This window comes from Montipora capricornis, chromosome 6, assembly GCF_036669925.1.
Source record: "Montipora capricornis isolate CH-2021 chromosome 6, ASM3666992v2, whole genome shotgun sequence".
Lineage (NCBI taxonomy): Eukaryota > Metazoa > Cnidaria > Anthozoa > Scleractinia > Acroporidae > Montipora > Montipora capricornis.
In genome coordinates this window covers 24,926,507-24,946,506 of record NC_090888.1, presented here as the reverse complement: position 1 = coordinate 24,946,506, position 20,000 = coordinate 24,926,507, and the positions used below count along the sequence as shown (strand labels likewise).

The following is a 20,000-nucleotide window of genomic DNA, read 5'->3' as shown; positions in this document are numbered from 1 at the left end:
GCGAGTTCGGTAGCCATTTTTTTGCTGGTTATTTTATCATTTTATCCCGCATGTTCTCGTTATTTCGCGCGTGCACGATTTATTACCTCATTTTTGTATCGTTATCACGTAAGAACACATGAAGATGTAACGGTCATTCACCCTGATGAAGGTAGCTGTTTGTCACCGACACATAGGTGTTGTTGTTTAAAAGGGAACATTGAAGACTATTTGTTGGCTTCAGGAGAGGAGAGAGCCGGAAGGTTCTATTTGTTTCCTAAGAAACATAAGGAGGGTAGGAAAAGGCGTCCAGATATATCCGGTTACAACACCCCTACAGAAAAGATTTCAAGATTTGTAGACCACCAACTTAGACCTATAGTTCCGACTATTACTTCTTACATAAAGGACACGAATGATAAGAAACATAGGCACTTTACCAGAGGGAGCGATATTATGTACAGCAGACGTTGTGGGGTTATATCCCCTCATACCACACGATGAAGAACTAGGGGCGGTGAAAGGAGCGTTGTCAGCATGGGATTTAAATTTAGACGAGGGGACGAAACTAGGGGATCTTAAGAACGACTTGGCAGATTTTACGGAAATAGTTCAAAAAAAAAATAATTTTGAATTTGATGGTAAGCATTTTGTCCAGAAACTAGGCACTGCAATAGGGACTCGGATGGCACTGGCGTATGCAAACATTTTCATGGACAAACTGGAAAGACAATTAATTTCACGGGCTCAAATAAAACCCCCCACACTTGGTGGCGGTATATCGATGATATTTTTATAATGTGGGCAGAGGGAGAGCAAAGTCTTTAAGACTTCATTGATTACTTGAATAGCGCGCATGAAACGATCAGGTTTACATCAAAATGGTCCTATGATGAGGTTGAATTCTTAGATGATAAAGTGATTAATGATTCGGAAAAAGTGGAGATGGATGTTTATATCAAGCCCACTGACAGTCATCAGTATCTTCACCGAGCGTCTTGTCACCCGCATTCTTGCAAGAAAGGGATTCCTTATACCCAAGAACTATACGTTTGAGGAGGATCTGTTCTAAGGAAACTTTCTTTGGAAGAAGAGTACTGGATTTGTGTAGTTTTTTTTTTTTTTAGTAGAAAAGGGAAATGGGAAGAATTTGATTCAACAACAAGTGGATAGAGCGAGACGGACACAAGAAATGAAGCTTTGAGGGATAGAGCAAAGAAAGAAAATAGCAGGATTCCTTTCACAGTGACTTATCATCTGGGTCTACCAAATATCGGGGATTTTTTGAAGGAGTTACATCTGGTTCTCCACTCATCACAGCGATGCTGGGTTGCCATTAAAGAAGTTCCGATTGTCGCTTTTAGGAGACCGAAATGTCTCTCAGATTATTTGGTGCTCGATTTCGGAGTGGCAAGGATGAAGTAAAAGGTACATCAAAATGCTTTAGTAATCGCTGCCAAATTTGTGATTTTCTATGCGTGGGAAGAACTTTTCGCAATAAAACCATTGAAAAGGAATTCAGCATAAATTACCACTTGACCTGCAACTCTAACAATGTGATTTATCTTACTCCTTGTAGGAAATGCGTCATTTAGTATGTTGGCTCCATTACCACTACTTTTAGGTTTAGCTCTAATCATCACAGGAGTAGGATCAATGTACATCTTGACTAGCTCCGTGAGCGGGCAAGATGAACCAAATCACGTTGGCTACCCGAGCGGGCAAGATGGAACTATACTGCCCGCTCGGGATTTCTCGCTTGGTCCCGCAAGATCAAAGATCATTTTTTGGTGTTTTACCACATACAGCTATTTCAATTAATGTTATCTGATCAAATCATAAAGCTACAAGGAGAGACCGCATGGTTATGTGGGATTTTTTGCTGAATAAATTCATCAAAATCGGCTACGCCTCGCCCGTACAGCACTTTTTCGACTTCCCTGTGAAAAATGGCAAGTCTGGGGGTTCGTTCTCACTGTCATGAGTTCCATTTAGCTGTACAAAAAAACACCTGTGAGCTGTGTTCAGTTCCTGTGCTAACTGATTAGGGAACTTAAGCAGCGGCGACGGCAACACCAACGAAAACGTCACTTGAAAATATAACTTTATTTTATTTGTGTTACTTCGCCATCATTTTAACTCGTTCCACTTCTACAGAAACGGCGAACTACCAAGGAACCAAATTGGTAGGAGTGGCTCTCAAGTTAGGCCCGTTTTAAACGTCGCATTTCACATGTGCCGAATCTAATGCAAATGATAAAAATCTATTGTTTTCGCTCATTTGCATTAGATTCGGCACATGTGAAATGCGAAGTTCAAAACGGGCCTTAATTTAAGAAAACTGAGTGAAAAATTCGCTGTCGTGTGTTCACGTTCTCAACAAAATCTTGAATTTGGTCATGTCACTTTGATGTTTTGCAGAGGACGGCAAAGAAATTTACCAAAATTTAAAAGGCGTAAAAAACTACTGTTTTTGCTCATTAAATCTTTTGTTTTGTGGTGTTTTCGCTGTCCCTAATAGCTATGAACGCAGTTACCTGACTTAAACGGTACCGACACAAAAAATATAATTTTACTATGAAACACGATTAACAGCTAGCGCTGGGGCTCAAACGTAATGATTTTCTTCACTACTGCATAAATAGAAGATTTTTTACTTTTCTACTCGGTAAAAGCTGTAAAAGTGGCATAAAATTAACATACGTGTATGCACGTGGAGTCCGTGGGTTTCGAGTAAGTAAAATGCTGATTCATATGGCGTTATAAAAATAATTTGAAAAAAAATATTGACACACATAATTCTTACAAACTTAAGAGTGTCAAATTGGGACAAAAATGAAATCTTTTTAAGAATAATCGGACCCCCTCATTCTTCGCACTGAGAATGTTTGACGTGACGGGCGGGAAGTTCCTTACCAACATCCTAGCCCAACAACGCAGTTTGAACTCTAGGAGTTTAACAACCATGTCGCAACCTTGACAGGCGTGCTTCATAACTTGACGACGCTTCTTCCTCATCATCAGTCATAATCTCAGAACTGGGTCCGGGGTTAGGTACACAAAACAATAAATTGCTTAAAACCAGTTCCTGATCATCACAAGCGGAATTAGAGAAGCTTGAATTCCAGGCGTCTTCTTGAGTAACACACTCCCCTGAGTATGCAGCCAGAGGAGACGGGGATGACATTTAGGATAAAATTACTATACCTTTTCTTTTCTTCCCCAATGTTGCACTTATGTCCAGAAATGCACACAATAACAAAATTGGCAAAATAACAAAATATCGCCGACCATTTGACGATTTTGACAATTTTGGCAAATATGGCAATTATGGCGAAATTTTGTCAAATTGCCAAATATATGTGAATCAGTTCTATACATGGTGGCTAGCCATGTTGGCGAATCTGGCAAATATGGCAATTTCGGCGAATGTGACAATTTTGGCGATTTCTTGTCAAATCGCCAAATGGATCTTCGGAAGAAGGTAAATCTGGTCAACGGCGCGCAGTGATATCAAGCTTTCTTGCTGCAAACGAAGCTACACTACTCCGGGCACGCTGTCGTACTAAGATGTAACGTTTTGCGGACGAAACTCGCTATACCGGGCAAGCTGCGTTGATGTTACCTTTTGTAAGCAACAAACTCTTCGAAGAACCGTTTTTGCAATGAGTGTTATCAGCTGTGGACAAACAGCATCATACAACAATGCTACATAGCATTCCATCGATTAACGTATAATGGAATGTGCGGTGAGTTTTGTGTTATGTGTAAAGACGAGGTTATATTAATCTGTAGAATATTAATTTCAAATGCAACAACATGTACATTAGCTTCTAAGTTGTCAGCGATTTTCAACAAATTGCCAAATTCGCCGGCTCGCCAAGAGGCCCCTCTTGTATTGTCCTTTGCATTCACTTCCAAGTTGTCGGCCATTTTGGCAAATTTGCCATTTTCGCCATATTCGCATATTCTTCTTAATTGCATTGGCTTCCAAGTTGTAGGCGATTTTGACAAATTTGCCATTTTCGCCAGATTCGCCAAATTCGCCGGCTTTCCAAGGGGCCCCTCTTGTCTTCTCATTTGCATTGGCTTGCAAGTTGTTGGCGATTTTGACAAATTAGCCATTTTTGCCAGATTCGCCAAATTCGCCGGCTTTCCAAGGGGTCCCTCTTTTCTTCTCATTTGCATTGGCTTGCAAGTTGTTGGCGATTTTGACAAATTTGCCATTTCGCCAGATTCGCCAAATTCGCCGGCTTTCCAAGGGGCCCCTCTTGTCTTCTCATTTGCATTGGTTTGCAAGTTGTTGGCGATTTTGTCCAATTGCCATTTTTGCCATATTTCTAACTTATTTCTTCTTTTCCAAATTGTTGGCGAAATTTTGCCATTTCTGCCATTTTTGTTGTTGTGTGCATTTTTGGACATATCTCCAATGTTGAGACGAGTGAGTTCTTGAATTTAGGTAAGTGTGGATCGACCCACAAAGTAATCATCCCCTTTTTCGCTAAGGACAGCGTCTCGGCAAGTTGAACTTCAGAAGTAATGGAAAACAGTGTTTTCTTCCATCCAACTTGTCGCCCCTTCGAAAATAAATTAAGAACTACCCATATTACCTTTCGGTCTTGTCTTTAAGTTTGAAACCTTTATCCGACAACTTTAATTGAAATAGCTGTATAATAAACTTTATTGACCAAGCTTCTTCTTTTTTTGCGTGTTTATGGATTTCGCTTTCGTCTCGGACCATAAACACGCAAAAAAGAACTTGGCCGATATCCAATCACATGACTTTTGGAGGGCATACAGTTTATTTGTGGCCCGAGTAGCATCATTTGCGGCAGAGCGGAGCGAGGGTGCAAATGATACTACGAGAAAAAGTCATTTGATTATCATTATTATCAATACACAAGGCCAAATAGTACCAATTCAAATAAGAGATGTAGCATGAAACTATGGTATGGAAAGTTGTTGCTACAACATAATTTGAAGTGCGGGTTGTAAAGCAAATGTAGAAGTAATCCTCGCACTTAAATAGGACAATCTCCTTGGCCGAGGGATGTTGTTTGACATCTCTGCAGCCAGTCAGTATCAGGGCGGCAAATGTATTTTCAACCCGCACATTTCCCGTTTGGCCCGCAAAAAGGCGCGTTTTACACAGGGCAGTTTGTCATTTGGTCGCGCGTGTTGATAACAATGATTATTCTCTTTACCAACATTTTCATAGCCCCGGAAACAGGTTTAGAACATGAGTATACATTTGATAGACAAGGCCAAAGGAGAGAAAGAGTTGCGTGAAAAGGAAGGACAGTGGACGTACAAATTGGGAACGTTGAAATCACTGGGACTAAATGAGGATGATGGTTACTATGGCCAGAACAGAAAGACGTGCGTGGGCGCGCGCAGGAGATAATGTAGCCAAGGCGGCTTGGTCACGATAAGCGGGATATACCTGAATTCGACAGTCTTACTTCACTCAAATTTGAGTAGCTTACGACGAAAATACTTTAGTGATATTCTAACAGACCAAATAGTATTGAGTTTTGGGCCAAAAGAATCAAAAAGGCCTTTAAAAATACACTACTGGTGGCCCAAAATTAAAGAAAGAAAACCTGATTTCCGGTTCGTCGAGAGGATATTTTTGGCAGCCATTAATTGCACCGGAAGCACGTGCACGGAGCGCTTGTGTTAGTCCTTCTCCGCATCACACATTGGACCAAGAGCGGACTGCCCGTTTCACCGCCCCACGTATAAGAGCCCTGAATGTAATCTTTTCCGTTAGACTTTTAAAATGGCAGTCGTTTCAGTGCCCGCACGTTGTCTTGGCAATTCAGCAATTGAAAAAGCGTTGTACGATAACGGTTAGTTAGTTGGTCACCCTCAAGAAGATCACTGAACGTGGTTGAAATATAGGTGGACAAAAAGGAAACAGTGTTTCGTTTTCATTTGTGATTGGCCTCTCTCTCTCTCTCTCTGTCATACTTGAATAAATGTTTTGAAAGGAAATTTGCCCCCGGTAGGTGTGATAACCACTACACCACCAGGACAACCATACTGGCAAAACAGCCATCGAAGAGGTGATTTCCGTGGTTAGGGCATGGGCCTCCCGGGAAATTTTCTTTCAAGGTGACAAGGTAGGGGAGCCTATAACTCCGCTTGAAACCCAACTAACGATCAAGTTAATGATACACGACCGTGGTCAACTTAGCGGATGACAAGGAAGGATCCTCGAAGGATACAGGCTAATTTCATTTTACAGAGAGTGTAGGAGAGAAACCCTGACGATGCACACCCCAAATAGCCCTTACTTTTAACTGAATAAATGTTGAGCCCACGTTCTTGTTATCCGTTACGTTGATTACGGTGGTGTATCATCTTGCGAAGCAATCACCAGGCGAACGTTTAAAAATAACGAACTCAATCTTAGATATTTGAAAATTAGAAACAATGCACCTTACTTGTGCACGTGACACGGGTCTGTTGTCAGGCGATCATAGCGTCCCATGCTAATCCATCGGAAATTGATTTATATGCGCGACTAGCAGTCTAAAAATCAGTATTAAGTCTGAGAAAACAAGTGTCCATATGATCTGCAACGGTCTGCGATCGATCCGCGACACGATCGCCGATAGGTCTGCGCCACGTCGCAGACATATGGAAACATGTGTCCCCGGCGTCTGCGGCGACCTGCGGCACACGATCTGGACCAAAGAAGTGGTCCAAAATGCCTGAGGGAATGTTTGCCCTATTTTGTAGTGTTGAAGCTTTCCTGTCTGAAGTCTGCGTTTCTGAGATTATAGTTTGTATGACTAGTGTTGATTATAAAATAATTAGGATAGTACGCGCACTCTCATTGGTCAATAGCTGCGTTTAGATGAGGGTATGGAAACACAGCTGTGACATCACACGAATTTTGATTGGTTATGAAGTCAGACGCGAATTTTGATTGGCTTGTAGGAAATATGAGCGTGTATCAAGATAATTTGTTTCAATCTAGAAGTAAAAAAAAATATTAGCATTTTCCTTTATTCATCGAATCATCTTTGAGAAATATTTTATGAAAGTAAAAGAGGACTTTTTTCCGTGTTTCCATAGCCTCATCTAAACACTCGGGGGAGTTATGAGAATTCTCGACAGCGCCTCGGGTTTGCATAACTGTCTCGAATTCTTTAGATGAGGCTATGGAAACACGGAAAACGTCCTCTATTGCTCAAATAGTTCAGTTACTGAGCTTGGCAACATGCCGTGCTTTATTGTACGCTTGTCTACAATCGCCTCAGATTTAAATGGAAACATTTACCTGCGATGTTTTCGATCGTCTGCGATAAGACCGACGCAGAGAGCTTCCAATAGTCGCAGATCATCTGCAAACCAGGCTTAATAAAGATCACTCCGGCTCGACAAAGATATCGACTTGATTCTCCAGTGAACAAGAACCCACTCACTGGGTCTCAAATAGACCCTTATAGTGATTTATGCAGTTTTAACTTTTTTTATCGTTAGTTTTTACTCATTTAAAAATAAGCAAAACTAACGATTTAAAAAAGTCTGACGTTTCGGCGACATCTTGGCGCCATCGTGAAAGGAAACTAAATTAAATATGCGATTTCAAGAGGATCTAAAGAGTTCAGAGTCATTAATTTGCATACGTTAAGGAAAGACCTTTGCGCGAATTGAGTCTGATTGTATATTTAAACACGGTCGTAATTGTTTAATGAGCAACATCTCGTTAACGTTTCCACGTGGGTTGATAAATCATGGCGGAAAACTTAGATGCATTCAGGGGAAGAGATTCAGTATTCGTGGCTGACTGGTTAACAAGCAAAGGCCTATAGAAACTCTGATTGTTTCTCTTTTACTGATGTATCCAATATTTAACAAAATTGGCTTCAATCGAAACAGAGATATCAAATAAATTTAAATTTAAATGTTCTCTACGTTTTTCTCTACGAGTAGAATATTGGTCTAGTGTAATACTTACATGCAGTTGATCCATACAGACATAACCTTACTGTTATATTAGAGGTTTATTCGACATCAAAATTTGTCAACTTTGTTATTTGGTTCCCTTTGGATATTTATACCTGTTACCTGTCCTCTCTGTGCCTTGTGCCACGCAGGGCTCTGGTTCTCCTTGGTGTTGTCTTTTAAACCATGTTTGCATACACAGCTTCAGAAGCATAATAGAAGCTACTGAAAGTCAAAACAGTAATCTGGTAATTTTCCCGGGGGTGGGGGCATTTGATCACTTGGAATGGACCCATGATGAGGCATTTGAGCGGCTTTTTGGCCCGGGGAGGGGGGCATTTGAACAAAAATGTTCCAAAAATTCAAATGCCCGGGGGTTTCCCGGGGGGGGGGGATGTTGAAGCTTAACATTGATTGGTACATTATGTCCGTACGCGTCGATGGGCATAGAAGCAAGACCTCGTCAGTGCGCAAACATTATGATAACAGACACGCAGGCACGGTTCCGGATGACCTTCGCAATTGGTATTGAAAAAAATGCCAGAACAAGTTTGATTGTCTCGTTAACTAGATGTTACTCATTAAACAATTACGACCGTGTTTAATTGTGCAATCAGACTCAATTCGCGCTAAGGTCTTTGTCTAATTTATGCAAATTAATGACTCTGAACTCTTTCGATACTCTTGAAATCGCATATTTAATTTAGTTTCCCTTGAAAATGGCGCTAAGATATCGCCGAAACCTCAGACTTTTTTATCGTTAGTTTTTGCCTGTATATGTTTATCTAAATCACTGTTGATCAAGTAAGTAAAAAAAAAAAAGATAATCTCTATATCTTACATGTAAACTTGGTGTATGTCTTACTTAAAATTGAAAATTGGCCCGGCTTATTGTAAGGGTCTGTCGTTATTTTTCTAATCTCAACGTAGAAATCATGCTTATTTTTTATAGGTTGAATTTTAGTATATTTAAATTGACTATTTTTGTGTGAAGTATACCCTACTGTTATTAAAACGAGTGCGTATAGATGAGTCACCGTGCTGTGCGAATGAATTTGACTCAAATCCATGCTAATGCGGGTTGTCCTACCATAGCTATAAGTGGTTTTGGCATGGTGGTGTTAAGGCGCATATCGCAGTTGATCATAATTTTTTTCTGTAACATTTTTATTCCTATTAAAAATAGAAGAGTAACCAGGTTTTGGAGACATAATCATGTAAAAAAAACGTTCTCTGGTTAAAATTTTTATATAAAAAAGTAAGCTTTTGGCTTCCAGACTAAAGCCTTTGAAATACTCTATTCTTTTAGATAAGCGCCTTTTTACAATTTTCTCACACTTTCATTCATTTTCTATATATTTCCATCTCGCTTATTTACATCTTAGTTTTTAAAGGCTTTAGTCTGGAAGCCGTAAGCTTACGACGGTTTTTATATAAAATTTTTAACCAGAGAACGTTTTTTTACATGAATATTTTTATTCCTGTTGGATTTGTTGTTTTCGTCACTGTACTTTCATCATTTACCATTGATGTTTCACTTATAATCAACAGCTGAATGGTGGAAAAGAAGATGGAATGAAGGTGAATGGTGGAAAAGAAGGTCACGGAGCGTCTAAGAGCATAATTCCTGGAGAGAAATGGCTATGAAACCGGACAAATTTCTTTGTTGTAGGTTTTTGTTCTCTTTTTTGGCCTTGACCGTGCACAAAACACAATAGTTGTTTACTCCGTACTGAGGAACTAACCAACAGAAACGTGTTGGTTACTTAATTCATGCATAGTGTATAAAAGCAAACAAAAAGATTGTGCACCGTCGTGGATTTCCCATCATAAATCTTGGCATCTTTGTTTGCTCCTTTGATGTTTGCCGAGCTTCAAAAGCAGTCTCCTCTATCAACTATGCTAAGAGTGTGGTGTTTTCAAGTACTGTTTAATTAAAGAACAGCGTCGCCTTCGTGATTTTAAGCCAGATAAAACACGCCATGCGAGTGTATTGAACAGCTTCAAAAACACACCACAAAGAGCGTGTACCTTGGGAGTCTGAACAAAGCTGAGTTGAGATTGTGAGGGGAGACTGACATTAGCATGCATGAAAAACAAGCTATACATTATTAGTATGCTTTATATAAAGAATTCTAATGAGGAGTGTTTTATGTAATGTTTAAAAAAAACGAGCAGCAGTGCTTTATCGGGTTCAAGTTGTTAGACCCGATAAAACACGTGCTGCGAGGTTTTTGAATGGCTTCAAAAACAATCCACAAAAAGCGTGTTCCTCGGAAGTCCGAACAAGGGTTCAATTTCTGACGTGACAGGAGAACATTAGCATACAAGAGAAACAAGCTATGCCTTATTAGTATGCTTTATATAAACAATTCTAATGGAGTGCTTTATCGGGTTTCAAGCTCATGCACGTGACGTCCTAATTCAATGACCTGATAGGCTGTTTCGCTTATGAATTATTCATGAGTTTTGAACAGTTTATAAACCGGTGACCTGATGGACTGTTTCTCTCATGAATCAACGATTGAATGCATTTTTGAACTTGTATATATAAATGGTTTTTAAAATGTTAAAGTGCTACTATGATAAAAAAACATCACTTCATTTCCTTTTTTTTTCAGATTTTGAAAGTGTGTTTGCTTAAAGTGGTACAGTGATAGAAAGTCACTTCCTTTTTTCTTCAGATTTTGAAAGTGTGTTTTCTATGTACAGTAATATGTGAGCGGCCATTTTTGATAGCTTTGTTGTTCTAGAGAGACGTGCAATGATCTGCGTTGAACTTGGAAAATAGGTGTGTTCTGTGAAGATACGTGGGATGAGAGTCAAATGGTACGCTTTGGCATTCTTTTAGAAAATTCTATCAAAAGAAGAAACATATCTACGCATTAGCCAGGCGAAGATGAACATCGATTCAACTGACCTGGAAGCGTTTTCCAAGGTTGAGAACGTTAAGCAGTGGCCAAAATGTGTGATTGTTGGGTTTGTTTGTTCTGCTGAATTTTGGATCAATCGTTGTTTCCTGAATTTTAAAGTGACAAATAATACTGACTATGCGAATGCAGTGTTACACTAGACAATTTTTCTTGCAACTTGTGTCGCAATTGTTGCGACAAAAGTTTTCACATTGTGAAAAATGCTTGATGGGTGTTATACTAGGCAACGTTTCATGAAACTTGTCTCGTTTTCGATGATCACATGAGGTTGGCTGGTGCCGAAGACCGTTGCGACACAACTTGCAGGACAGATATTACACTACGCAATGTTTGAAAAATTCGTTTCAACGTTGCGTGAAGCGTTGCGGAGAACAGAAATCTATTATACTTTCCGCAACGGTTTTTGCAATTACATTGGGAACTGTTCTGTGCAACTTTGCTCACCATGCCGTTGCGAGACACGTTTCAGGAAAAATTAAACAGTGTAACAACGCTTTTAGACTAATTCTCAAAGCCAAACCCGATCTAGGAAAAAAAAAAAACAATTATTTAGAGGTTTTTGTTTTATAATCTTTAATTTTCCTAGTTATCGTAAGGTAATGTTATCTCTAAAATTCTACTGTTTGAAGTAATCGATTGCTGTAATTAACCGCTATAACTGTTCCTTTTCCTGGTTCCTCTCTTTTTTATTATCCGAATTTTCGTTTGTATTGGTCAACTCGAAAGCCTCTGTGCTTCTTTGGCCGATATGTAAATAGATATCCCTGTGTGTTTCTTTCATTTTGCGTTTTTTTATTCTCATATATACTCTTTTTTATGAGAACTTTCAGGCTGAGATTAACCAAAATTTTAAGAACATACCCATGCTGAGAGTCAGTTAAGAACGTCTTTATTTTGCTTACTGTTTTTTTGTTTTTGTTTCTGTTTTAAAGATGAAAGGAGAGGAAAACTGTTGTCAAACAGTACAATTAACTCAAATACTTAGGGACCATTTTTTCTTATTGCATGATACACCGAAAAACAACTCAGTTTGTAGTCGAACTTAGTATACCACACAACTTTAAGATCAATGTGAAGAATGTTTTCAGTCTGAAATCGCAACAAAAATGAGAACGTTCTGTCTCAGCCCCCAAATTAGAAGTTCTTGTAAAAAAGAGTGTACGTACCCGTAATTGAATGTGTTCATCTAGATAACAGTGTGAAAACAAAAGGTGTTGCTGTTGCTGCCCTTTGGCATGCTGAGCAGAAACTGCTTTAGAAATTTTTACTGGGTTTACCCAGAGTACTGGAACAGGTGTATCACCCCTCTCGAAAACTTCAAGGCAACTTCAAGGCAAGTGGAACTGAAGATGTTAAAGTCACGGCAATGAACATGTACAAGTACAAGGAAAGGTTACGTTTTATACAAGCGTTGGCCGTGTAGCACTTATATTTTAAACAGAGTTAACTGAATAGAAGGTAATGTTCCCACAGCCTGCTCCCGTCTGACACTGTAGCTCAGTCGGTAGAGCGGCGGAGATCGAACCCGAAGGTCGTGGGTTCAATTCCCACCCTGGTCAGAGTTTTTCTCTGTCCTTTATGTGGGCCCATTTCCATCAGTAGGGCTAACGCTCACGTGGCTCATATGGGATAGAAATCTAGCACTTCACATTACCCTCTACTCTGTTAATTCTGTTTAAAATATAAGTACAACACGGCCAACGTTTGTATAAAACGTAATCTTTCCTCGTACTTGTACATGTTCATTGCCGTGACTTAACATCTTCAGTTCCCACGGCCTGCTCAGGAATTGTCAAGCACCCAGACCAATGACATGGTCACAGCTGCCTCGTGCCTAGGGCATGGCTCTCCGGAAGTGACGTCTTCGACACCGGAAGTAACGATAACATGGCGGGAGAGCATAGATGCAAAGTTCAAGAATACGTCAACCTTGATCCCAAACTTGACGTCATAAATCTGCAACGTTTCACACAATGAGAAATCACACAAAAATCACATGTACTCCCAATCAAGGAGAAAAATCTTATGTTTACAGATGGGAAGGTATGGGGGTCCGAATTACCAACCCTGTCCCCAGAGAGAAACCTATTACAACTACAGGTGGTCTTGAAATTGTTGATAACTGAATTGGTTTCACTAGTGTTTATCTGTTGGATAGTGATTTATCTGGTGGATAGCGTTATCCACCTTTTGAACAACCAAAGCCAGCTGGTACCGTTTGGTTTCGGAGACAATTTCCAGCTGGTGGCCTTTGTCCCGCGTGATGAAATGTAGGTTGAACACGGGTACCTGCCGTGGTCCATCGAGAGGGTCCTAGCACGTTCTGCTTGAGAGTGTCATAGTTGAGCTGCCGTCGGCTCCACTTGTTGAGATTGGACCCACACACTTTCCTGCAAACCTTTCTTTTGTGTATTCGATACCCATGGTTCCCTGGACCCCCGACAAAAACTCCACAATGTAATCTTCGGGGTCCCCTAGAAAATTATCGAGTGGAATCACAAGTTTCTCTGGCCACCATTTGTAAATGACAAAGTCCGTGTCAAAGTACACCGCATTGTTCTCCACCATCTCTAGATAGCTGTACAGTTTCAGCCGAGCGCAGCAGGTGGTCAAGGCCACGATAAAGATGATGTTACGATCACTCTTAGGTGATGATTCATCTGTGTAATTTTAGGTGATGTCTAGCATTTCCCCGTTGACGATGCACACGGCATGAATGAACACCGAAGTTTCCCGCAGCAACTCGTAAAATCTTACCTTGCTCCCCCCTAAACTTGTTGAGGCGCCCACAAAACTTTCTCCAGAACGAATTCAGCATGAGGTTGGCAGTTGCTTTTCACTCTGGGTTCTTTTCGATTTGGATCAGGTCCAGCTGCATCCCCTCAGGCTTTGGTGGCCATCTATTGGCCTCCGTCTTGATTTTCAGCCAGATGTTCACATACTTGGCAAAGAGACCTGTCTGGGAGCGTAGAAAATGCCACACCTCTTCGATCTTGGTTTTTCTCGTAGTCACTGGCAGCAGCTTTCTCCAGCTCAGGTGTACACCAAACGCTGCTCAGAGGGGTGAGAACATTGTCAGGTGCGGTCCAGCATGTGGAGCTTGGCCTGTTCGTTAGGTGCACAGGTCCGACACAGAGGAAACGTGAGTTTGCCTGCACTCCTCAATGGCAACACTAGAGAGTGCTTGAAGGGTGGTGGGATGATGTCCACTTTGGCTAAGCCGAAGTACGGGGGCAGGTCCGTGCCTTCCACATGGGTCTTGGTCTCGGGGTGCCCGATTGGGTAGCGGCAGTACTTGCTGACCCATGGGTACAAGGAGGTCACGTGCACGTACAGGATCTGCTCACCCTCGTTCTTGTCAACAGTGCTGAAAATCACGACTGCGTTGGTGCGGCCTCCAAAAAGGGCATCCCTGGGGTTCAGTGATATGACGATGGGATTGTCTGCCAGACATGTCTGGATGTCTTCTCGATGCTGTTTGAGGCAATCCCAGTCATTCTCCCACATGACAACGAGGTGGTACCGGGCTTTACAGAGGGCCGCCTCTTTGCTCTTTGGCCATAGTGGCTTCGAACAGTTGACCAAGGGTTCCCTTGGGATGCGTTCTACTCTTTTCATTGGTTTTAACCTTGTTCTAACGTGGGCAGCTGGTGTAATAACACCCGTGAAATTCTTACACCGAATTGGTCACAGGGTGGAATCCATCCACTTCCAAAGCACATGCATCTGGATACGTTGTTCGCCACGGTCGCACTCATGGACAATCCGATCAGCCGAGGGAAGTCCAAAGATCTCCTAATCGGGGTAGGTCATGAGGTCATGGGCCTGTCACTCTTTCTTGGTTATGCCTTCACGGGTGACATGACGGGCTTCCTCTTCACACCAATGGAGCCACTGCAAAGCCTTGACGCTCTAGTTAGTGCGGATACCGTGCCATCCTAGTGGGGGCCCAACTGTAATGGTGCTGGGCTGCAACCATTTCTCTTGGAAATAGTGCATTCACAATGAATCGATGCTGATGCATTTTAAGAAGGGATTAAAGCCCGCTACAGCATCAAATTCTTTCTGGAATCTTCGACACCCCTCTTTCAGCAACCAGTAGTGAAGGTAGGGGAACTTAGGTAACGCGTTTGGGTTATCTTGATCCATAATGTCTTCTGAGACTCGATTTCTTCGGTGGTGATCGGTCCGATCATCTTAAGGAAGGGCGGTGGGAATTGTAGATAAACCAGAGGATCCAGGCTCAAACTCTTAAGGTTCTCTTCAGGTTATTCCGTTTTAGCAATTGGTCAGAACTCATCTGGTTTCTGGTCAACGGTTGCTGCATCCAGGACTTCTCGTACAATCTTAGATTCCGCGGCTGGGTTAGGAGGCCACTCATTGGCATCCTGAAACCATTCAGGGCCATTCCACCAAAGATCGGAGCTGATAACTGTTCCTCCCCGACTACCAAAAGCAACAGAGTCTACCTGAGTAGGTACGTGCCTTCATTCTCGAATGCTGTGCTCCTTGATCTGATAATGCACGGCACAAATCACAGGACTAATTGGAATATTCAAATATGGGCGAGATTATATCGTTTTCTTAAATTACAGCCAAATTTGCCTTCTACTTTCGTGCTGTAAACGTCATTTAAAAAATTAACCTTCAATCGTCAAATGGCCTAAAATTTAACCGTCAAAGCAGCCTATTTGTAACCGGTATTATCCAGCCAGTAGTATCAGCAAGGCGTGCCTTGGCTGCCCCCAGACCTTGGAAGATACCAAAAGCTTGGCGAACTACAGCATATGAATGAAGGGGTTCAAAAGAAACTGTGGTGCTGAGTCGGTGGGGAAGTAGTATACAAAGTTTAATCAACGGAGTTGCTTATGTAAATTGGCCACCGTACAGGGATTCTAAAAGCTGACGTTTCGAGCGTTAGCCCTTCGGATTCCCTCTGAGGAAGGGCTAACGCTGGAAACTTCAGCTTTTAGAATCTCTGTACGGTGGCCAATTTACATTATGAACTCCGTTGATAAAACCAAATTTTTGTGGACTACAGTATACACTGCCACAGCAACACCAGCCTTGCTGGCGTCTCCGAACGCATGGAGCTCCACTTTGTCAATAGGTTCTCGGTAGGGTGCTAACTCTCTTGGTGAGTACTTTCTCAGGCACAGAACGTTCCCATCGCTGCCATCTTGAGGTGAGTTCATCGGGTAACAGGGCGTCCCACTCGATTTTCAATTCGTAGGCATCTCGATAGATTAGGTTCCCTTGCCAAGCCATCGGAGAAACCAGGCCGAGCGGATCGTTTCCCCAGGACAGCTCTCTTAGTCGGTTTCACACCCTCTAGTGCAAACGAAGATACTTTGAGAGACTTCCATCACACATGGCAGAAGTGTCTTTCACCATGACGCTAAGTACTGCTCAATGACTCCTCCTAAGAGAAATGGGGTGGTAGCTAGACCAAAGAGCGCTCTGGTAGACCTTAATGTAATTCAATGCCACGCAACCAATGGAATCGAAGGGCGTCACGCTCCCCCTTCTGGATGCGCACTTGCAGGAACGCCTTTGCATGTCAGTTCCAAAGAGCACTGAGTGGAATCTACCACAGACAAGGACGTCATAGGTCTTATTCTCCAAGGGTGGCCCAGGCTCAAGAAATTCATTTAGCTAGGGTGCCCCCTTCTCCCCACGGGCGGAGCAGTCATTCACAATGCGCAGCTTTGTTGTCTACGCTGTTTTTCTTATTACGGTTTAAGGGGAGCTATTTCGACTACGCCTCCTTTTAGCTGAGCTTGCATGCTTTCATCGTAGTCTTGTAGCTTTCCCAATCCTCGCAACTTAGCTACTTGACTTTGTAAACGGCGCACACTCCCCTCCCGATTGTCAGGAAGCAATGGATGGTTTCCCTTTCAAGAGCACAATTTTATACCGCTGAGTCTTCCCTGGGATCCCGTGTTAGCTGTACTCGGAATTCTTTGTACGCCTCTCTCTAGCTGATCCCCAGCTGGTGTATCTGTTAAGCCCAGGACATCAAGAGCGCACAGCTGCTCGAAGTCTCTTACAGCATCGACCTCTAGAAAACCAGCCCTGATATCCGCCTCTACCCCTTGGGCCATTAGAGCCCAAACAAAACTGACCAGTCAGCTCAGCTACGGGTTCTCCACGACGCTCCTTTGGTCCACCTTAGATCAGGTTATCAACGAAATTTCTCCCCTCTACATTATTTGGATATAGTTAAAATTTAAAAACGATCTCTGGCTAGAATGATTAAAAAACTACGAGCTTTCGACTGCCCGAACTGCAGTCTTCGACGGGTAAAATGAATGATAAGAAATCGATGAGAAAATTTAAATAAAAATGTAAATTGCAAAATGATGAGAATGTAGAAAATTTATGAATATTTGTTAAAAAGAATGTTGTATTGTCCAGGTAAAGGGCACGAATTGTTATCTGCGTTGGGTGTCACTGTGGTATGCCACCCTTCTAATGTTTTTCTCGTTCTAAAAGTGCCTTTGTCAATAACTGACGCATTCTCGAAATCAATGGCGTGGCTATTGGACCAAGCATGATTGGCAATTCTAGAACCTTTGGCCGCAGTTTTGGTGTTCCTTAAATGTTCTTTTTTTCGCGTATTGAAAGCTCTGCCGGTTTCCCCAATATAACACCACGAACAATTTGTACAGGGAATTTTATATACGACGTTGGTCTGCGATTCCATCGAAGGTCGGAATTTCGGTACTGGGAACTGTTGTTGTAGAGTGGTAAATGGTTTGTTTACAACCCTGACATCGTGTTTTTTGAGGATGCGTGTCAAAGGCTCAGTTGCTCCTTTGATGTAAGGGAGAGAAGCGAAAGACTTGCGTGACTCGGTTGGTTCAACCATCTTGAAAAACATTCCAACGAGTTCCTCCGGAGATACATCTGTTGTAGAAGCTCGAGTCTTTCTAGCGTGTATACTTTTGATAAAGCTAGATGGATAACCGTTGGACTCCAGAGCTGCCTGGACGTAATTAAGTTCCTGTCTTTTTCCTTCAGAAGAATTGGGTAGATTTAGAGCCCTGTGCAGGAGGCTTGATGTTGTGCTGACCTTGTGTTGCCTGCTGTGATGGGAACAAAAATCTAAGTATCTGTCTGTATGGATGGGCTTTCTGTAAACATTAACAGCGATGACTCCATTTCTTCGGGAGACCAGAGTGTCGAGAAAGGAGATGTTTCCGTTACATTCGGTCTCAATGGTAAACGAGATGTTAGGGTCAATTGAATTTAATGTGTCATGGAAGGCTGAGATGTCGTTCTTCCCAATGATGCAAAAGCTATCGTCCACGTACCTTTTCCAAATTTTGGACTTAATTACGTCCAGGCAGCTCCGGAGGAACTCGTTGGAATGTTTTTCAAGATGGTTGAACCAACCGAGTCACGCAAGTCTTTCGCTTCTCTCCCTTACATCAAAGGAGCAACTGAGCTTTTGACACGCATCCTCAAAAAACACGATGTCAGGGTTGTAAACAAACCATTTACCACTCTACAACAACAGTTCCCAGTACCGAAATTCCGACCTTCGATGGAATCGCAGACCAACGTCGTATATAAAATTCCCTGTACAAATTGTTCGTGGTGTTATATTGGGGAAACCGGCAGAGCTTTCAATACGCGAAAAAAAGAACATTTAAGGAACACCAAAACTGCGGCCAAAGGTTCTAGAATTGCCAATCACGCTTGGTCCAATAACCACGCCATTGATTTCGAGAATGCGTCAGTTATTGACAAAGGCACTTTTAGAACGAGAAAAACATTAGAAGCGTGGCATACCACAGTGACACCCAACGCAGATAACAATTCGTGCCCTTTACCTGGACAATACAACATTCTTTTTAACAAATATTCATAAATTTTCTACATTCTCATCATTTTGCAATTTACATTTTTATTTAAATTTTCTCATCGATTTCTTATCATTCATTTTACCCGTCGAAGACTGCAGCTCGGGCAGTCGAAAGCTCGTAGTTTTTTAATCATTTTAGCCAGAGTTAACTATGTTCCATCCTGGCTGCGGCCCTTCAATATTTTCACATTATTTGGATAGCCATAAATGTTGTCATCGATGGCTTGTTCTTCCTCTGGATCAGAGTCACCAAAATCGCTAAAATCACTGTCTTTTTCGATTGAAAACTTCCCAGAAAGCTCCACACTTAATCAACAGGCCGACATTTGTAAATCACTGATACTGATACTTCGAGATCCGTGCAATAAATCCGCAGGAATACACTTTAAAAGCCTTAAAAAAATCACTTGTTTTGCTTTCGAATAAATGAAAATATGTCAACACAAGCTTTCTGGTCACAGTTTTTCTCGGTCATATCATACCGAGCTGATTTCATTAGCAGACTAAAACCCACGTGGGGGGAAAGAGTTATAATTAATTAATCATTTGTCCGAGAGGGAAAATTCCTGTCATCTTTATAAAAACTCCTCGCGTATCAGATGTCAACCCACCTATGCAAATCTGTAGAATTGCCTTAAGTCGATCTCACGAGATTCGCGGGAGGAAATGTCACGCAGTTTGGCGAGCGAAGCGTGATTTTTCGGACGCGAAGCGGATGAGCGAGCGACGAAGTCGCGAGAGGTCGACTTGTCTCGCTTGCAAGGTTTTCATTTGCGTTTCGCGCCAAAAAGGGATGACGTCATTCGCAAGTCCTGTACTTGATGGCGCAATCCGACGAAACCAACTGTTGACTTTGTGCTAAAGGTATCAGAAACAAAGACAAAGTACAACAAAAGCGTATTCCAATCTCGAGTCGCTGCTTGGAAAGGAGATATCCAGTGATACGTTTTGGACCAACACTTTGTGCCGTAAATTGTGCTGATAGAAATGAAACACTAGTTCAAAAGCTTATAACAAGTAAGGGGAAGCTTCGAATCGTCAAGAAAGTCAATTGATTTCACTCATAAAAAGATCAGGTAGGCTTCAGGTGTAGGAGACGTGCTATACCGGGATTAAAAGATACATCTTAGTAAACTTACCATTTAGTGATGCAATGACTCTCGTCGATGAAGACACGTGTATTTTAATTTTTTTTTTTTTTGTTTCATGATTTACGAAAAATGTGTCGATAGTTGTTAAGAATCGGCTCGGGACTTCCA

General features: G+C 41.8%; 1 protein-coding gene across 1 annotated transcript in view; it reads left to right on the top strand.

Moving 5' to 3' along the window:
* LOC138050384 (uncharacterized) overlaps window positions 1–12,093 on the top strand; it is a 58,420-nt gene extending 46,327 nt beyond the window's left edge. The window contains exons 4-5 of the mRNA XM_068896721.1: window positions 9,490–9,606; window positions 10,560–12,093. Coding sequence (XP_068752822.1) covers window positions 9,490–9,585 — 96 coding nt within the window. The 3' untranslated portion in view covers window positions 9,586–9,606; window positions 10,560–12,093. The remainder of the gene's footprint in view (window positions 1–9,489; window positions 9,607–10,559) is intronic.
* Window positions 12,094–20,000: the final 7,907 nt, after the last annotated feature.